The sequence below is a fragment of the Muntiacus reevesi genome, chromosome 8 (genome assembly GCF_963930625.1).
Source record: "Muntiacus reevesi chromosome 8, mMunRee1.1, whole genome shotgun sequence".
Lineage (NCBI taxonomy): Eukaryota > Metazoa > Chordata > Mammalia > Artiodactyla > Cervidae > Muntiacus > Muntiacus reevesi.
In genome coordinates, this window is record NC_089256.1 from 85,636,999 (window position 1) to 85,656,502 (window position 19,504).

Below are 19,504 nucleotides of genomic sequence, written 5' to 3' on the forward strand. Positions count from 1 at the left end.
TACTTTTTTCTATTTTAACATTTTCCTTGTGTCTTTGATGTTATAGGTTTTTACTATTATGTGTCTAAATGTGGTTTTATTTGTATATTTCTATTTAATCATCATTTCATGACTTTGAATTTAATGCCTTTTATCAAATTTTGAAAGTTCTTAAATATTATATCAAATAGTACCTTTTCCATTTAATCTCTCCTTCTGGAAATCCCACTTAATTACCTATTTATACATCCCACAAATATATTTTGAGTACCTATTATCTTCCAGCAATATTTTAGATGTTGGGAATATAATGGCAAATAAAGCATACAACAAGTGTTGCCCTCATATCCTTTATGTACTATTCTATCCTCCATCTCTCTCTTCCTTTTTAATTGTGAATAGTTGACATGTGGTGGTGGTAGTGGTTTAGTCGCTAAGTCATTTCCGACTTTTGCAATCCCATGGACTGTAGCCCACCAGGCTCCTCTGTCCATGGGATTCTCCAGGCAAGAATAATGGAGTGGGTTGCCATTAACATTATGTTATTTTCAGGTGTAGAACATGATGATTTGATATTTGTATATATTTCAAAATGGTCACCACAATAGGTCAACATCCATCACCATCAAAGTTAAAATTTTTTCCCTTATGATGGAGTTAATAATACTATATTGCATATTCGAACGTTGCTAAGAGAGTAGATCTTAAAGTTTCTCATCACAGGAAAAAAAAATGTTTTGTAACTCTATGTCTCTTGATCTTTTGTATTTTCCATTTCTACAGAATATACATTGTTTGTTTGTTTGGTTGATTTGCCTCCTTGGTTCTAAATTCCAATCCATTCAGTCTTTTTGAGTTGGAATTTAGCTTACGTCCAAATTTCATTTGGTTTCCCTTCTAAGTTTCATTTGGTTCTTTTTGGCATCTTTCAGGTCCTTTTTAAAGTGACTTGGTCTTCTCTCATAAAAATAATTTTTCTTTATACATTGAATCATTCTGAACATATAATTGCATAACTTGAGATCAATAATTTTATTACCTGAAATTTTTGAATTTTTGCTCTAAATTTCATCTGTTGATATGCTTATAATGACTTATTTCTTTGAGTGTTTTATGATTTTGGATTTTGCAGTTGTGTTTAAATAAAGATTTTATTTGTGTGAATACTCAATGGCTTGAGGGTTGAGTGTTTCATCCCTCAGAGTAATTTTTTGTTTGCTTCTGCTGGGAGCCCCAGTGGTATTATCATATCTGGGACAGCATTTGGTTTAGTTGCTGTTGTTATTGTTAGTGTATTGACTTTGGAGATTCTTCGAATGATAAAGCAAGTAAGGTTGTGCATAGGTGTGGTTTTTTTAAAGTGGAAGGAGTGATGCAAATATAGAGGATTATTAGTATGGATGCCAATGTAGAACGTGACTATGAGAGGGGAGTAACTATGTGGTCCTTTTTGTGCTATTATTTAGTGGTTGTAGAAAAATGTATAAATATTGTAACCATAGAGGGAAACACTTATAGCTCTCTGTAAGTTATAAACCCAAGACTGTCTGTTATATATATAAACCCAAGGTTCTGGTATCCTTAAGAGAAGTAATAAAAATAGTAATAGCTAACCTTTATCTACACTTAGTATGTTCCAGGTATTATTGTAAATCCCTTTCTTGTATGTTAGCTCATTTAATCCCCACAACTGTCATAGGAGGTAAATATTTATAATATTCCAATTTTAAGGATTAGGCAACTGAGTTACACAGAGATAAGTGATTGCCCAAGACTGAGCATGCACACATGCAGAGCTGATAAAAGCAGAACATAGCTTTGAACTGGGCAGTCTGACCCAAGAGCCCATGCTCTTAACCACTATTTATACTTCTCTAAAGGAGGGCCAATCTTCTGCCATAAGATGCCTTCCTTCTTCTCCCTCAAACCTCTACTTCCATGCCAAATCCACTCTTTCCACCACTGACCATTTTATTTCCAATGTTCCACCTTCCCTTTTGCCAGTGGGCCATTCCTTGAAACCTGCTTACAGCACAGAGAAGGGTGACTAGCAGGTTAATGGATGCTGGTGTGGGGGTGTAGTGTCTGTGCCCAGTGGGAGTGATCCATTCTGATGAGCAGACCTGGAGCAGCCCAATGCGTGGCTTTTTCATTGTTTTTCTCCTTCATTTGACATACCTACCACTTTAGGATAAATTACTTTAAAATTGACAATGACCAGGTCACTGGGAGAATGAATCTCTAAACTCAGCTTGATGAGTTTGTTATTAAATAGATATGGTCCTTGAAAGTTATTCATTTTAATATGCGTGGGTACTCACTGAATGTTGAACTCAAACATAAACACATACATATGTATACATATATATTTCATAGGAACAGGGTGTTTCCTGGAGTGTGAATCAGGAAAACCTAATTTCAAAGCCAATTCATCACCAAAAAATTTAAACTATTCAATTACATCATTAAAAGAATTAAAAAGGGCTTTTCTTTAAAAAAATTTTTTTTTGTCTTTTTTAGTATCTGCTGAAGGAAGCATTTAAGCACTAATTCAGGTTTTCCCTTTTATTAGAGGAAATTTCCTTTTTAGGGAATAAATTTTTCTTTGTGTCATACATAGAATTTGAATATATAAAGTTTCCAGCTGAAAAATCTCTTTACTTTTTAGTTATGTGGTATGGAATAAGAAATTATTAGCTTTAAGATGTTCACAATAATAAGTTTCCTAACTGGTTCACCTATGCATAATATATTAACATATCAGCTGAACTTACAGCCACTGTGAAGCAATTTATCCTTATAATGGCTGCTTAACTTTGCTTGTTAGAAACGTTAGAATATATGCCTTTGGTTCAACAATCTCACTGATGCTATTCTGCACATCCCAGCCTCATTCCAAGGCACCTTTTTCAGAATTCCCTAATAATCCAGCACTCTGTTAGCATGGAAATGATTAGATCTTTGTGTTCATGAACCAAGACACATACATATGCCACATACTTTCAGTAAATTGCACCTTTAACTTTTACTGAGGCTTGTTTCATCCAAGTGAAATTCTCTTTGCTATTTATTGTTAAATGATTGTTTAGGCATGGTTTGCTGTGTTTCTCAATGTCATCTATATAAATTCTGTTGTAACTGAGTCCCAGGGACCTGATTTAAAATGACTTGTTCCGAGGGAGAAACAAAATCTTGGGTGAGCCCATTTCCTTTGTCCAAGGATAGTTTTGGCAGACAGACTTGGCTATGAGCCAGCAGCTGAGAAAATGAGTGTCTTTGTCCTAGCAGGGGATTTGGACGATGCAGCATAATCTTCAATACAGTCTACCCCAGCACCATTTGAATTCATTTGCTTTATGTAATAGTTTCATCTCACGTGGATACAGCTTTTTGGAGATGCTGACTGATCTCTACCACTCCAATTTGTATCAAGGCTGCAGTTGGAACTCATCGTCTCAGTGCTGGCTGAATAATGGTTCTTCTGGGCTTTCCAGGTGGTACCCATGGTAAAGAATGCACCTGCCAATGCAGAAGACTCAGGTTCTATCCCTGAGTCAGGAAGATCTCCTAGAGAAGGAAATGGCAACCCACTCCAGTATTCTTGCCTGGAGAATTTCACTGGACAGAGGAGCCTGGCAGGCTACAGTCCAAGGGGCCACAAAGAGTCAGACATGACTGAGCACAGCAGAGCAAAAGATGTCCACATTCTAAACCCCAGAACCCGTGAATTTTCTTATATGGCAAAAGGGATTTCTCAGATGTCATACATTTTAGGGAAGATACATTCTAGGATGTAATACATTCTAGAATGTAATACATATAGGGGAGCAAGAAAGAGGCAGAAGAAGGAGATAGAATCATGCAAGCAGAGTTTGGAGTGATGTACTTTGAAGACAGAGGCTCATGAAGGCCATGAGTCAAGGAATTCAGATAACCTGTTAGAAGAAAGAAAAGGGGATTTTCTCCTCAGAGCCTCCAAGGGAACTATCACTGCTTTAGCCCAGTGAGACTCATTTTCAACCTCCAGAACTGTAAAAAAATTAATTTGTCAACACACATTCTTGAGCTTCAAAGCATGTGATAATTCATTACAGCAGCAACAGGAAAAAGTTAATATGGTCTTCCTCCTCTATCACCTATTCTAGATTTGCCTCACCTTCAGCTAGCACCTCTGCTGATTTAAGCTGCTTCTTAGTTGGGTGGCCCAGATGCTTCTTCCTGAGGGATCTGGGACCCTGGTGTCCATGCCCTTCTCAGGCTGTGACTGGTCCATTGTCCATCACATCAGAATCGGTCAAGGCAGTGCCTTGAGATGCCCCACGGTGCAGCAGCCACCCAGCTTCCCCCTTGGCCAGCATGGTGACTCCTTTTGTTTTCTGCTGGTCTCTTATCATGGAAGCCTGGAGTGACTGGGTTCCCAGGCTTGTGTATTCTGCATGTGTGTGTGCATGCCATGTCACTCCAGTCCTGTCCGACTCTGCGACCCCAGGGGCCGGAGCTGGTGAGGCTCCTCTGTCCATGGGATTCTCCAGGCAAGAATACTTGAGTGGGTTGCCATGTTCTCCTCCAGGGGATCTTCTCAACCCAGGGATTGAATCCACACCTCTTATGTATCTTACACTGGCAAATGGGTTCTTTACCACTAGTCCCAGCTGGGAAGCCCTATGTCTTCTACCTATAGTGAATTCATCTCCATGCCACAGTCATCATTTTAGTATGTATATACATGTATGTATATATATTATTTAGTATGTATATATATTATTTAGTATGTGTGTATATATATATATATACTCTGTGATCCCCTAAACAGTGATTGAGGCTTAAGATCTGTGGGCAGGAAAGACGAACTCAAACCCTGATTGCATGTAAATTCTACATGATACAAATTGATGTCTTTTAAAATTTATTTTTAGTTGGAGGATAATTGCCATATTGTGTTGGCTTCTGCCATATATCAACATGAATCAGTCATAGGTATATGTATGTCTGATCCCCCTTGAACCCCCCTCTTCCCTCCCACCACATCCTTCCCCAAATTGATGTCTTTTTCAGAGTGGAAAGATCTGAGTTAAAAAAAAAAATTGGCATCAAATCACTGACTGGCTTCCTCAAGGGATAGTGCCATTTTGGGGGCTCAGCATTGACCTATGTTGCTAGCAGATTGCACACTTAGGCAATGACAGTAATAACAAGACCAGCCTTGGGGAACAGGATCTTATGCTGTTGGGTGGCGCTAGCTTATATCCTCAGAGCAAGCCTACTCCATTCACGCAGCCATTGGAGCACACTGTAGTGGCTACGATAAAACTGATGTCGTCTGGTTAAGCCATTCTGTATACTTGTTTTTAGTGCCTCTTTGGTGGTTAATGCTCTCATGGGCATTGTGTGTGTGTGAAGTCGCTCAGTCGTGTCTGACTCTTTGCGACCCCATGGACTGTAGTCTACCAGGCTCCTCCCTCCATGGGATTCTCCAGGCAAGAATACTGGAGTGGGTTGCCATTTCCTTCTCCAGGGTATCTTTCCGACTCAGGGATCGAACCCAGGTCTCCTGCACTGCAGGCAGACACTTAACCTCTGAACCACCAGGGAAGCCATTAACATGGGATAAAAAAGACATCTATACTTTGTGCCAAATCCCATGTATCAAACTACATGTTTCTAACTCAGTGTTCCTTATCTCTGGTCTCCCAATCTTCCTTCTTCCACGTCCTTGGCCATTCAGTCAAGACATCTCCCACCACGTATGATTCTTAGCTCTTACCTGTACATTCCTTTTCCCATATAAAGTTAATGACCAAGTACACAGCCTGAAACTGTGTCCATGGGGAGAATTTTCTCTTACTGTTTTCTTTCAAGGGCCACCTCTAAGTAGGTCTATACTCTTAACAGCAGTCAAATTTCGACTTGTATCCACATACTGAGCCAACCCATCAGTAATCCAAGTTCAGATACTTTCCTACTCTTCTGGCAGATCATAAGGGAACCTCCCATAGGACTGTTGGTATATTCTGGGGGTAAGGTCATTTCTGTAGTGGTAGATGACATAGGGGTCTGGGCCACCTGTTCACACAGCTTATTTGTGCCTTCTGGCCTTGTTTTTAGCTAATCCAAGTTGTGCCACTTTCTGGCAAAATAACTGAACTTCAGAAGTTAAGCAAAAACAAAATCATAGTATAAAATAATATATGACATATTAAAACCAAATATATCTAGCCTATCATTTCATCTAAATGGTCAAACTTGCCTGTTATAAGAAAAAGATTTTTAGATGGGATCACATGGCAAAATCTAGAAAATGAGAAACATATATTTAATAAAATGATTTAGAAAATATGAAACTAAAAAGTTGATAAACAATAATTTACTTGGTTAAGTACAATATATGTTAGTAATTGAAATTAAAGCACATCCTCTTAATGTTTACAGCAAAACCATACCACATATTCAAATCTAATGTGAGGTTATTATTATCTTTTGGTACCATGACAAATTATCAAATAAAGTACATGAGATGGCACTTTCAGATAGAAAATCAACACCTAGTCAAAATTAATCCTCTTTGCTGAAAACTCTGAGAAGCAGTTTGTCCACATATTTGCTAAAGCAAGGCCCTCTCTTCTCAAATGAGTATATCTGAACTCTACATGTATCCCTACCATGTTTAAATTGTTGTTTATGATAGAATGATTTGGAATCATATGATGATCAAGTACTACCTTCTTATTTTTGTATAACCTATATGCCAGGCATATATTCAGCTATTAAGAAGCGCTGAATAATGAATACTAAATTGTTTTACACAAAGTTAACAGCTGTTCAGTTGATGTAAATCAATGTAAAAGTCTGTAAAAAAATTTTAAAAATAAGAATAAAATAAGCAAATGATGCTAAGCAAATGCAAACCAAAAGAAACAGAAAGCATGATATATATATCAGCCAAGGAAACATGTATTCCGAAAACATTAAATGAGATAAGAAAGGTAATTTTACTACAAAGGATTTGATTCACAAGTTATAAAGATTAAGAATATCTACATATCTAATTATGTAGCAACAATACTTACAAAACAAAAACTTTAGGAGACACCAGCAAAAAAAAGACAAGATACATTAGTTGTAGGAAATTTTAATTCATTTCTCTTGGGCCATAATACATGAAAGTAAAAACAAATTAAGTAAGGTTATAAATAAGATCTTCCAAAATCTTTTTATGAAATTGTCATAAAGTTGTTATGAAACTTCACAAAGATAAAGACCAATCCCTCAAATATTGATGTGAAATTTTAAATAAAACATTAATAAATCAAACCCAGTAGCACATTAAAAAATTAATTTCCCAGGATCCAATGGGACATATTCCAGGAATGTGAAGATAACTGACATTTAGACATTTGTTTCTATAATCTGTCATATTAACAGATCTAAGGGCAAAAATAATTTGATATATCTATAAATTCTAAAGAGGCACTTAATGATATTCACCATCCATTCTGATTAAAAGATAAATTCAATAAAATAGGAATAGATTGGTAATTTCTTAACATTATAAAATGTACCTGTCTTGCTGCTGCTGCTGCTAAGTCGTTTCAGTCATGTCCTACTCTGTGCGACCCCATAGACGGCAGCCCACCAGGCTCCCCCATCCCTGGGATTCTCCAGGCAAGAACACTGGAGTGGGTTGCCATTTCCCTCTCCAATGCATGAAAGTGAAAAGTGAAAGTGAAGTTGCTCAGTCATGTCTGACTCTTAGCTCAGTCCTGTCTGACTCTTAGTGACCCCATGGACTGCAATCTACCAGGCCCCTCCATCCATGGGATTTTCCAGGCAAGAGTACTGGAGTGGGTTGCCATTGCCTTCTCCAGTACCTATCTTACCCCCCGCAAAAAAATAATCCAGTATAATGCTTACTAGAGAAATTCTAGGAGTATTTTCATTAAAGTCAGGAACTATACAAGACATTCTAGTATAATGTAATTATTTTACATTTTTCTAGAGATTATAGACAAAGCAATTAATAAGAAGGTAAAATTAGCAACAAAATTTAAAAAGGAGGAAGTAAGATTACCATCTTCTGCAAATAACACAATAACATACCTGGAAATCCAAGAGAATCAACTAAAACACTCTTAACAATTAAAAGAATTCAGTGTATTGGTAGGGTATCAAATTAGTGTTCAGAAATTGGTAGATTTTATATAATAATAATCAGTGGAAATACTGGTCAAAAGGAACCAATTTAGAGTGCCAACAAATAGATGAAGTATCTACATATATAAACAGTCTGCATTAAGAAATGTGCATGCCCTAGATTAGGAAATCTTTAAAATCTTATTGAGGAACACAAAAATGTACTTGAAAAGTAGAGAGGCATGCTTTGTTCTTTTTTCTTTAGCTTTTTATTTTGCATTGGGGTATAGTCAGTTAGCAACGCTGTGATAGTTTCAGGTGAGAGGCATGCTATGTTGTTACATAGGAGACCCAGTATCATAAATATGTGTTATCCCTTGGTCAAAATATTTTAATAAAAACACCATCAGAAATGTCCCTTCAGAACTATACAAACTGATTCTATATCTCTGTGTACTAGTAGCAGCAGCAACAGCAGCAGAAGTAACAGTAATGGTAATGATATAACAACCAGGGGAAAAATACAACAGGAGTGTAATAAAAAGACACAAATCTACTTCCACTTATAGGAATTCATCCTATACAATTGCTCCTGTAAGTGTGAAGTAACTTGCATATGAGGTTAGTCAATGCAGCATTTTTCGTAATTCCAAAGACTGGAAACTGCCTAAATGGTCACCAATAGGAGACAAATTAAATACACTCTGGTACAACCTCGGGTTTCCCTGATGGCTCAGTGATAGGGAATCTGCCTGCCAATGCAGGAGACACAGATGTGGGTTCGATCCCTGGGATGGGAAGATCCCTTAGAGAAGGAAATGGCAACCTACTGCAGTATTCTTGCCTGGGAAGTTCCATGGCCAGAAGAGTCTGGCAGGCTACAGGCCATAGGGTCGCAAAGAGTCAGACATGACTTAGCAACTGAACAATAAAAATAAGTGGTACAATCTTACATTAGAATACTATCCTACCATAAAACTGAATGGGGAAACTATATGTTAGTTTGAAAAGATTTCCAAGATTCAGTATGAGGTGAAAGAGCAAGAGGCAGATGTGTATGTCCATTATGCCACCATTTGTGTGTAAAATAAGGAGTGGGGGAGTGTATGTGTGTATGAATGTATGTGTATCATATATTTCTATACATACGTACCTACATTTACTCAAATATAAAATCTTTGGAAGGATATACCAGAAAGTAATAACTCAGCACTTTGTTGAAGAATAATGAGCAGGGGAAATGGGAGACTTTTTTCTTATTTCCTATTTTTTTAAATTAAATTTTAAATTAAGATCCATAAATTTTTTTCAAACAATTAAATTTTGAAAATTAGTGCCAACAAAATCTTCTTTCCTATTCAATTAAAACCAATGAGAATATTATGGTTAGTGAAACAAGTCACACAGAGAAATACAAATACTATGTGTGTTTAATTGCCCAGTTGTGTCCACCTCTTTTGTGACCCCATGGACTGTAGCCCGCCAGGCTTCTCTGTCCATGGCGATTCTCCAGGCAAAAATACTGGAGTGGGTTGCCATGCCCTTCTCCAGGGGATCTTAGGGATTCAACCCGTGTCTCTTATATATCCTGCATTGGCAGATGGATTCTTTACCCAGGCCTCCCACATTGCAGGCAGATTCCTTACCATCTGAGCCACCAGGGAAGCCCTACAAATACTATATAATATCACTTATATGTGGAATATAAAAAAATAATACAAATGAACATATATATAAGACAGAGGGCTTCCCTGATAGCTCAGCAATAAAGAATTCACCTGCAGTGAAGGAGACGCAGGAGACACACGTTTGATCCCTAGGTCTAGAAGATCCCCTGGAGGAGAAAATGGCAACCCACTCCAGTATTCTTACCTGAAAAATCCCATGGACAGAGGAGCCTGGAGGGTACAGTCCAAGGGGTTGCAAAGAGTCAGTCATAACTGAGTGACTGAACACACACACAAGACAGAAACAGACTCACAGACACAGAAAATAAACTTTTGGTTACCAAAGTGGAGAGGGAAGAGGGGAGGGACAAATCAAGGGTGTGGGATTAATAGACATAAATTACTATGTATAAACTAGATAAGCAACAAGAATTTAGAATAGAGCATTATATTATATGCTAATATAATATATTATATTATACCTATTATCTTATAATAGCCTATAATGTAATCTGCAAAAATACTGGACCACTATAGTGTACACCTGAAACTAACACAATAGATCAACTAAACTTCAATTTTTTAGGAATTAGATAAATAGATTAGATTAGTTAATCTTTACTGAGTGTCACCTATGTACCAGATACTACTATATGTTCTGAAAGCAACATGGTTCACCATTTCCTCCTCTTCTTGGAGTTACAGAAAATGTTATGAATCAATCATATTAACCATCTTAGCATTTACAGTTGGAACATAGGCTTCCTTCTGTCTATGGTATTGGTCCTGTTTCATCTGATTTTATGTATATATTACCTTTATTATATAAAATAACCAATATGATGTTGCTTCATGTTTCAAGATGATGCCATTAAAATAACTGCTTTTTACAAGAATAGTTATGGCCAAAGATAGTGATTTTAGCCCAGAGGCATTCTCTGTTATTTTTCACCCCTAAGGATGGTTTTGGTTTTTCTGTTGTGGTAGAGGTTTTTTGAGAAGTCAGCATCATTACTTTGCCCTCTAATATTCCACTTTTTCCTATGATTTGACTCTGTAAGTAACTATTTGCTGTATAGGTTCTGGCACAAGCAATACTAATAATTTTGCTGCATTAAAATAAAAGAACACAGGGTGAAACAAATCACCAGCCCAGGCTGGATGCATGAGACAAGTGCTCGGGCCTGGTGCACTGGGAAGACCCAGAGGAATCGGGTGGAGAGGGAGGTGGGAGGGGGGATCGGGATGGGGAATACATGTAACTCCATGGCTGATTCATGTCAATGTATGACAAAAACCACTACAATATTGTAAAGTAATTAGCCTCCAACTAATAAAATAAAAATAAAAATTTAAAAATTAAAAAAAATAAAATAAAAGAACACAGTCACCAACAAAGGAGAAAGGTAAAAGAAAATACAGTAAACAGCCCACCAAACCAAGTGCTGTTCTTTTTAGGAATGTGGTGATGGATGAACATCCGGAAATTTCATTCTATACGATAACATAAAACTTCACATCCATAAGCCATCTAAGGAAAAAAAAAAATGCTTGGTTACCTCTTTAGATGCTGAGAGGACATTTAAAAAATTTAGACAAATATTTAAACTTTCAAAGAAAAAGAAAGTGGTGCATCCTCTATGATTGAGAACATTTACAGTATTTTGTTGCTTTTGGCCATAGACTTTATATTAAAAATCAGGAACTAAAACCAGAAACTAAACCAGCATTCTTGCTTTTGTTGTTTCTATGTGTAATAGCTTAGGAAATTCTGACACAATAAGCCATGAGATATATAAAAGGTACAGATACAATACAGAAATCGTTTTTAGAAAACGCAAAAGAATGATCTGAAAAAATATTGTAATTAAGACGAGCTGAACAGCTAACTCCCTACCAAGTAAATACGGGACACACCCCCGTGAGACTTCCACGGGGAGCCACGGCGAAGCCGCGCCCGGTCCCTGGGGCCCTCGGGCTGCAGGCGGGACAGACGCCAGACACGCGGGACAGACGCCAGACGCAGAGCCACGGCGCCTTCTTCCTCAGGTTTGCCCGGAAGGACAGCCCAAGGCAAGGCTTGCAGCTCAAGTCCCCGGGACTGGACTCCAGCGTCCAGCACCCGTGGACCCGAATCCGAGTACATCTACTTCTGCCCAGTCTCTTGGAGGAGAACTGCTTGCGCTGATGGGAATCAGTGGATATACAGGCTGACGGCGGGGATTCACGCAGTATTTCTCTTTCTCTAGGTTGTGCCAAACAAGCGGGAGGTGAAGGCAGAGCGGGGTCTCCGTGGCTCTGGAGCCCGCGGGCCCAGGCGCATCTTGCACGGTTTCCCAGCTTGCTGGGGACTGCGCGTGAACTCACTGTCCTCGGTGTCCCCGTGTACGTGACAGCCGGGCTCTCCCGCGAGGCCTGACGGCTGGCAGGTGCTGCACTTACACGGGCCACTGCCAGAGGCAGGAGATGAGCATTGCCCCCCAAATGCCTTCCTGGCAGCTGGAGCAGCAGGATTCTTATTCCGAGAAGGGAGGCACAATGGTGCCTTCTGCCTTGGGGTGGACTCACAGCGCCTTCTGTCAGGACAGAGGAGGACTTGGTGGCCTGCCTCAGTTTCCCAGCTCAGGCAGGAGCCTGCGGTGCAGCCCAGCAGCAGGGCAGCCATGGAAGAGCCAGGACTGCTGGTGGAGCGAGACAGAGCCTGACCTGTATTCCTCCCGCCAGCCCTTGCCCTTCCCTTCCCCGCTGGAGCAGTCCGAGGCGGGGCGGGGAGCTGCGGGCAGGAATAGAGAAGCGGGCCAGACTGACGGGTCCTGAGCCGTCCAGCGCCATGGCCAGGCCTCGGCCCCCCAGGGACCCGGGCCGGAGCCCCTCAGTGGGGGCTGTACAAGGTTTGTGCGTAGGTAACACTGCTGTGGCTTTAATGGGGGCAAGCCTGTGAACAATAAATGCTTAGTGAGGGGCAAAAGCAACAAAAAATAAACGCAAAAATGATGTAGGCTGACATAATGGGCAATAATTCACTAAAAGTTCTAATGAGGAAAACACAAAGATTTTGTTTACAGCAACAATAGAGACATAAAATACACTAGGAAGCACTTTTTTTTTTTTTTTTTTAGGAAGCACCTTTTTAAAAATGTGTGGAACTTAAATGTAACAAAATTAGTACTGTAGAATTGAAAAATTGAACAAACAGAAAAGACAGCCCTGAAATAGAACCTGATATGTACATAAGACAGTTACTAGGAAATGAATTACTCAGTAAATAATGATGGAAGAATTAGATTAGCTACTTTGTAGAAAATGTATGGCTTATTTTTTCATTAATGCCAGATAGACTCAAGAACTAAGTGGATGGTAAAAGATTAATTTCTGAAATACTAAACATTAAGTGTTCTGTTAAATTTCTTTAAATGTAGAAAAAATACAGATAAATTTTTATTAGATCTATGAATAAAGAAAATGTGATATTTAAAAAACTATTAAAGGAATCACAAAGAAAGAAAGGAGTGAGCGTGGATGGATATTTACATGAACTTGAACTTTTCTTGTCAAATATGAGAAATTGGTGAACATGGTTTCCCCAGGAAAGGGAACTGAGATGGAGACAGAGTTTTCACTGAAAATCTTTTCTTTGTATCTTTCTTATTTTTGTATCATGTTCATGTATTATCTTTTAAAAACATAATTTAACCAACTTAAATTTCCAGTTAAAAAAGAAAACAAAAGTCCCAAAGATTGACATATTTGGCTATCTAAAACCTTAGCATGTCAATAAATAGCAGCAAAATGACCTAAAAATAATGTAACATGGAAACATATTCACAACCAGTATGTCAAAAGCTGACTTAATATCCTTGATAGAAAAAATATTATTTCACCAAAGAAGAGCCAAAAATAAAAAATGGAGTCATCTAAGGAAAAATAGACATGGAGTACAGTGGGAAATTTCCAAAGGAGGAAATACAAATGGCAAATAAACATGCTGAAAATATTTGACCTTACTTCTGGTCAAGAAATTCCATGGAAAACAGCAATGAGATACTGTTTTTCAGGTATAAAATTACCAAAAATTAAAAATACTCTGTTCTTACAAAGGTACAATGGGCAAGCTTGCTTTCACCCAGCTGATGGAAGTATAAATTAGTAAGACCTTTCTGGAAAATAGTTTGGCACTGTGTATCACAAGCCTTAAAATGTTCCTGAGTTTTGTCTTGGAAATTTCCACTTCTGAAGAATCTAGACTATACCTAATCTACATCATGGAGACGGTTTCATGCCTAAGATGTTTACCGCAGCATTAGTTATAATAGAAAAAAGATGAAGCTGGAACTTGCAGCTGGACAGAAGGGCACATCAGCTTCTGGCTCTGATGGTACATGGCAGTGTAAGAGTTAATCCACCACACAGAGTTCACAGTCAGGCCAGTTTTCCAAATTAAAGTGATGGGCCTAGTTTTCACATTTCGGTGTTTTACAAGATCATATTATTGCTCAATAAAGACGATTAGGTATTTGAGGAAGAATTCAAACAGGGGAACAGAGGGAAATTTGGTTGGGGAATACTTAAAAGGATTTGGTGGGTATTTTAATTGAAAAGGGAGAGCTGAAAAGATTTCTGTTGTGTACAGAAAGAGAAAGCTCGTGAGGAGAAATTGTAGGGTAATTGAAACATTTCACAAAAGTTGCTGAAATATCAGAGCCAAAAGTAAACCCTCACCTCTTTAAAATAGCATGAAATTTGAGCCTGCTTGCAAGTGAATAATTAAGCTCCCTGTCTGTGTATCTGTGATAGTACAAACCTGCTCCATTTTAGCACGTTTGCAAATCTACCTTGTCCACAAGGTTCTCATCTCCAACGAAGAAGGTCTTTTATTGGGTTTTACAACCTTATCCCTTATTAGCCACAGTGTGGCAAACCCATTTGCTGTATGATTGAGCTCATATTTTGTAGGTTCTTTGAAGGGTAATTTTCCAGAGTATTATTTCACATGAAGTTGTTCTTTCAAACAGGATTACCAAACCAATAACAATGACCAGGCGGTGGTTGAAATCTGTATCACTCGAATTACAACAGCCATCAGGGAGACAGAGTCGATTGAAAAGCACGCAAAGGCCCTTGTGGGGCTCTGGGACTCCTGCTTGGAACACAACCTGAGGCCCTCTGGAAAAGATGAAGACACTCCCCATGCAAAAATTGCATCTGATATCATGAGTTGCATTTTACAGGTATGTCCATGTTCAGCATCATGCTATTTGATACTGGCTTGGCAGCTTAGTTGAACACGTGGTGTCTCTGAACCAAGAGCCAGTGTTTCTGTAGTGTTCAGATATTGTAAAAAGACACCATAACCCATCAATAGCTAAGCCGAGCAGTCTGGTAGTTAATAAACTAAGATGGTTCTACTGAACCCCCATTCAGCAAGACACACTGTGGGGAATTCAAAGTAAGCCAACTCTAGTCTATTTGGAGAGACAAGACATGTACATATAAAAAGCTAACAGTAAAGCCCTGTGTGTCCAGATCTGAATGAGGAATATTGGAAAATTAAGAAAAGGAGAGTTCTTTTCCATCCAAGGAGACCCAAAGAGGGGGTAGACTCTGAATTGAGGGGTAAGGAGCTTGGAATATGTGGAGAGAAGTGGCTAAGTCATTGTAAAGTGCATTTCTATATACATTGTGAATCATATATATATGATATCTGCCTCTTCTGACTGTATTCAAATTCTTCCCACTGGCGTAAACATGACTTTAGAATTTTGGCTCAATCACAAACTAATTATATAAAATTGAAATGTTTACCAAGTCACATAATTTCTAAGCCACGGTTTCCTCCTTATAAAATGCAGATGACAAACTTTACCAACCAGTAATATTGATAGGTGTTTCTTTTTTTTTTCTTCTGGTCACATTTCAGTTTACTTTCCATCATTAATGTTTTAAGTGGGCTTCTCTGGTAGCTCAGGTGGTAAAGTATCCACCTGCAGTGCAAAAGACCCTGGTGCAATTCCTGGGTCAGAAAGATCCCCTGGAGAAGGGACAGGCTGCCCACTCTAGTATTCTTGGGCTTCCCTGGTGGCTCAGATGGTAAAGAATCTGCCTGCACTGCCAGAGTCCTGCATTTGACGCCTGGGCTGGGAAGATCCCTGGAGGAGGGCATGGCAACCACTCCAGCATTCTTGCCTGGAGAATCCTCATGGACAGAGGAGCCTGGAGAGCTACAGTCCATGAGGTCGCAAAGAGTCGGACACAACTGAGCAATTGAACACAATGTTTTAAGGTAGAGATTAACCCTTCTCTTTACACAGAATTAACTAGCATGCTGGAGTAGTGGTTCCACTGATTCTGTTTTACTAAAAGACTATATTAATAATAAACAATTAGTAAGCACTGACTGGGCGGCGGCCGAGATGAGCTACACCACGTCAGGTATGACCTAAATCAAATCCCTTATGACTATACAGTGGAAGTGAGAAATAGATTTAAGGGACTAGATCTGATAGACAGAGTGCTTGATGAACTATGGAGGGAGGTTTGTGACATTGAACAGGAGACAGGAATCAAGACCATCCCCAAGAAAAAAAATGCAAAAAAGAAAAATGTCTGTCTGAGGAGACCTGACAAATAGCTGTGAAAAGAAGGGAAGCGAAAAGCAAAGGAGAAAAAGAAAAATATTCCCATTTGAATGCAAAGTTCCAAAGAATAGCAAAGAGAGATAGAAAGCCTTCCTCAGCGATCAGTGCAAAGAAATAGAGGAAAACAATTGAATGGGAAAGACTAGAGATCTCTTCAAGAATATTAGAGATACCAAGGGAACATTTCATGCAAAGATGGGCTCAATAAAGGACAGAAATGGTAGGGACCTAACAGAAGCAGGGACCTATTTAGAAGGTCCACCTTATAGGGACCTATTAAGAAGAGGTGGCAAGAATACACAGAAGAACTATACAAAAAAGATCTTCATGACCCAGATAATCATGATGGTGTGATCACTCACATAGAGCCAGACATCCTGGAATGCAAAGTCAAGTGGGCCTTAGGAAGCCTCACTACGAACAAAGTTAGTGAAGGTGATGGAATTCCAGTTGAGCTATTTCAAATCCTAAAAGATGATGCTGTGAAAGTGCTGCACTCAATATGCCAGCAAATTTTAAAAACTCAGCAGTGGCCACAGGACTGGAAAAGGTGAGTTTTCATTCCAATCCCAAAGAAAGGCAATGCCAAAGAATGCTCAAATTACCGCACAGTTACACTCGTCTCACACGCTAGTAAAGTAACGCTCAAAATTCTCCAATCCAGGCTTCAACAATACGTGAACCGTGAACATCCAGATGTTCAAGCTGTATTCAGAAAAGGCAGAGGAACCAGAGACCAAATTGCCAACATCCACTGGATCATTGAAAAAACAAGAGAGTTCCATGAAAACATCTATTTCTGCTTTATTGACTATGCCAAAGCCTTTGACGGTGTGGATCACAATAAACTGTGGAAAATTCTGAAAGAGATGGGAATACCAGACCACCTGACCTGCCTCTCGAGAAACCTGTATGCAGGTCAGGAAGCAACATTTAGAACTGGACATGGAACAACAGACTGGTTCCAAATAGGCAAAGGAGTACGTCAAGGCTGTATATTGTCACCCTGCTTATTTAACTTATATGCAGAGTACATCATGAGAAACGCTGGGCTGGACAAAGCACAAGCTCGAATCAAGATTGCCAGGAGAAATATCAATAATGTCAGATATGCAGATGACACCACCTTTATGGCAGAAAGTGAAGAAGAACTAAAGAGCCTCTTGATGAAAGTGAAAAAGTTGGCTTAAAGCTCAACATTCAGAAAACTAAGATCATGGCATCCAGTCCCATCACTTCATGGCAAATAGATGGGGAAACAGTGGAAATAGTAGCTGACTTTATTTTTCTGGGCTCCAAAATCACTGCAGATGGTGATTGCAGCCATGAAATTAAAAGACGCTTACTCCTTGGAAGGAAAGTTATGACCAACCTAGACAGCATATTACAAATCAGAGACATTACTTTGTCAACAAAGGTCCATCTAGTCAAGGCTATGGTTTTTCCAGTGGTCATGTATGGATGTGAGAATTGGACTATAAAGAAAGCTGAGCGCCAAATAATTGATGCTTTTGAACTGAGGTGTTGGAGAAGACTCTTGAGAGTCCCTTGGACTGTAAGGAGATACAACCAATCCATCCTAAAGGAAATCAGTCCTGGGTGTTCATTGGAAGGACTGATGCTGAAGCTGAAACTCCAGTACTTTGGCCACCTGATGCAAAGAGCTGACTCATTTGAAAAGACCCTGATGTTGGGAAAGATTGTGGCAGGAGGAGAAGGGGACGACAGAGGATGAGATGGCTGGATGGCATCACCAACTCAATGAACATGGGTTTGGGTGGACTCTGGGAGTTGGTGATGGACAGGGAGGCCTGGCGTGCTGCAGTTCATGGGGTCGCAAAGAGTCAGACATGACTGAGCAACTGAACTGAACTGTACTGAAGCACTGACTATTTACTAGGTTCAACAAAGACATGCCCTTGACATGTAATAGTTTATTTAAAATTTGTTCATTTTTGGTTGAAAGATAATTGCTTTACACTGTTGGTTTCATTTCTGCCATACATCAACATGAATTAGATGTACATATGTCCTGTCCCTCTTGAACCTCCCTCCCACTTCCCACCCTTTCACACCCCTAGAGGTTGTTACAGAGCCTGGTTTGAGTTCCCTGAGTCATATAGCAAATTTGGGTATCATTTTACATATGGTAGTGTCTGTGCTTCCATGCTACTTTCTCCATTCATCTCACCCTCTCCTTCCTCCCAGCAACCCCTCCTGTGTCCATAAGTCTGTTCTTTATGTCTGCGTCTCCATTGCTGCCTTGCAAATAGGTTCATCAGTACCATCTTTCTAGATTCCTTCTATGTGCGTTAATATATGATATTTGTTTTTCTCTTTCTGACTTACTTTCCTCTGTATAATAGGCTTTAAGCTCATCGACCTCATTAGAACTGACTCAAATGTGTTCCTTTTTATGGCAGAGTAGTATTCCATAGTAATATGTACCACAGCTTCTATATCCATTCATCCATCAATGGACCTCTAGTTTGTGTCCATGTTCTCACTACTGTAAATAGTTCTGCAGTGAACGTTGGGGTGCGTGTGTCTTTTTAAGTTTTGGTTTCCTCAGGGTATATACCTAGAAGTGGTATTGCTGGGTCGTATGGTAGTTTTTGGCTTCCCTAGTGGCTCAGATGGTAAAGAATCTGCCTGCAATGCAGATCTGGGTTTGATCCCTGGGTCAAGAAGATCCCCTGAAAAAGAGAATGACTTCCCACTCCAGTATTCTTGCCTGGAGACTTCCATGGGCCTGGTGAGAGAAGCCTGGTGAGCTACAGTCCAAAGGGTCACAAAGAGTTGGACATGACTGAGTGATTAATACACACATGGTAGTTTTATTCCTAGTTTTTTAAGGAATCTCCATTCTGTCTTCACAGTGGTTTTATCAATTTACATTCCCACCTGCAGTACAAGAGGGCTCCCTTTTCTCCACATTGTTTTCTCTCATTCTGAGGGCTTTTTTTTTTTTCACTTTATTTATAGTTTCCTTTGCTGTGAAAAAGCTCTTAAATTTAATTAGGTTCCACTTGTTTATTTTTGTTTTTATTTCCATTATTCTAGGAGGTGGATCTAGAGGAGCTTGCTATGATT

The 19,504-nt window shown here is 39.2% G+C and overlaps 1 protein-coding gene across 7 annotated transcripts in view; it reads left to right on the plus strand.

Annotated features, from left to right (window-relative positions):
• The window catches only part of VEPH1 (ventricular zone expressed PH domain containing 1), a 313,627-nt gene that overhangs the window by 23,851 nt on the left and 270,272 nt on the right, over window positions 1-19,504 (plus strand). For all 7 annotated transcript variants that reach the window (XM_065943247.1, XM_065943248.1, XM_065943243.1 and 4 more), the window contains exon 3: window positions 14,789-15,004. In XM_065943247.1, coding sequence (XP_065799319.1) covers window positions 14,789-15,004 — 216 coding nt within the window. The remainder of the gene's footprint in view (window positions 1-14,788; window positions 15,005-19,504) is intronic.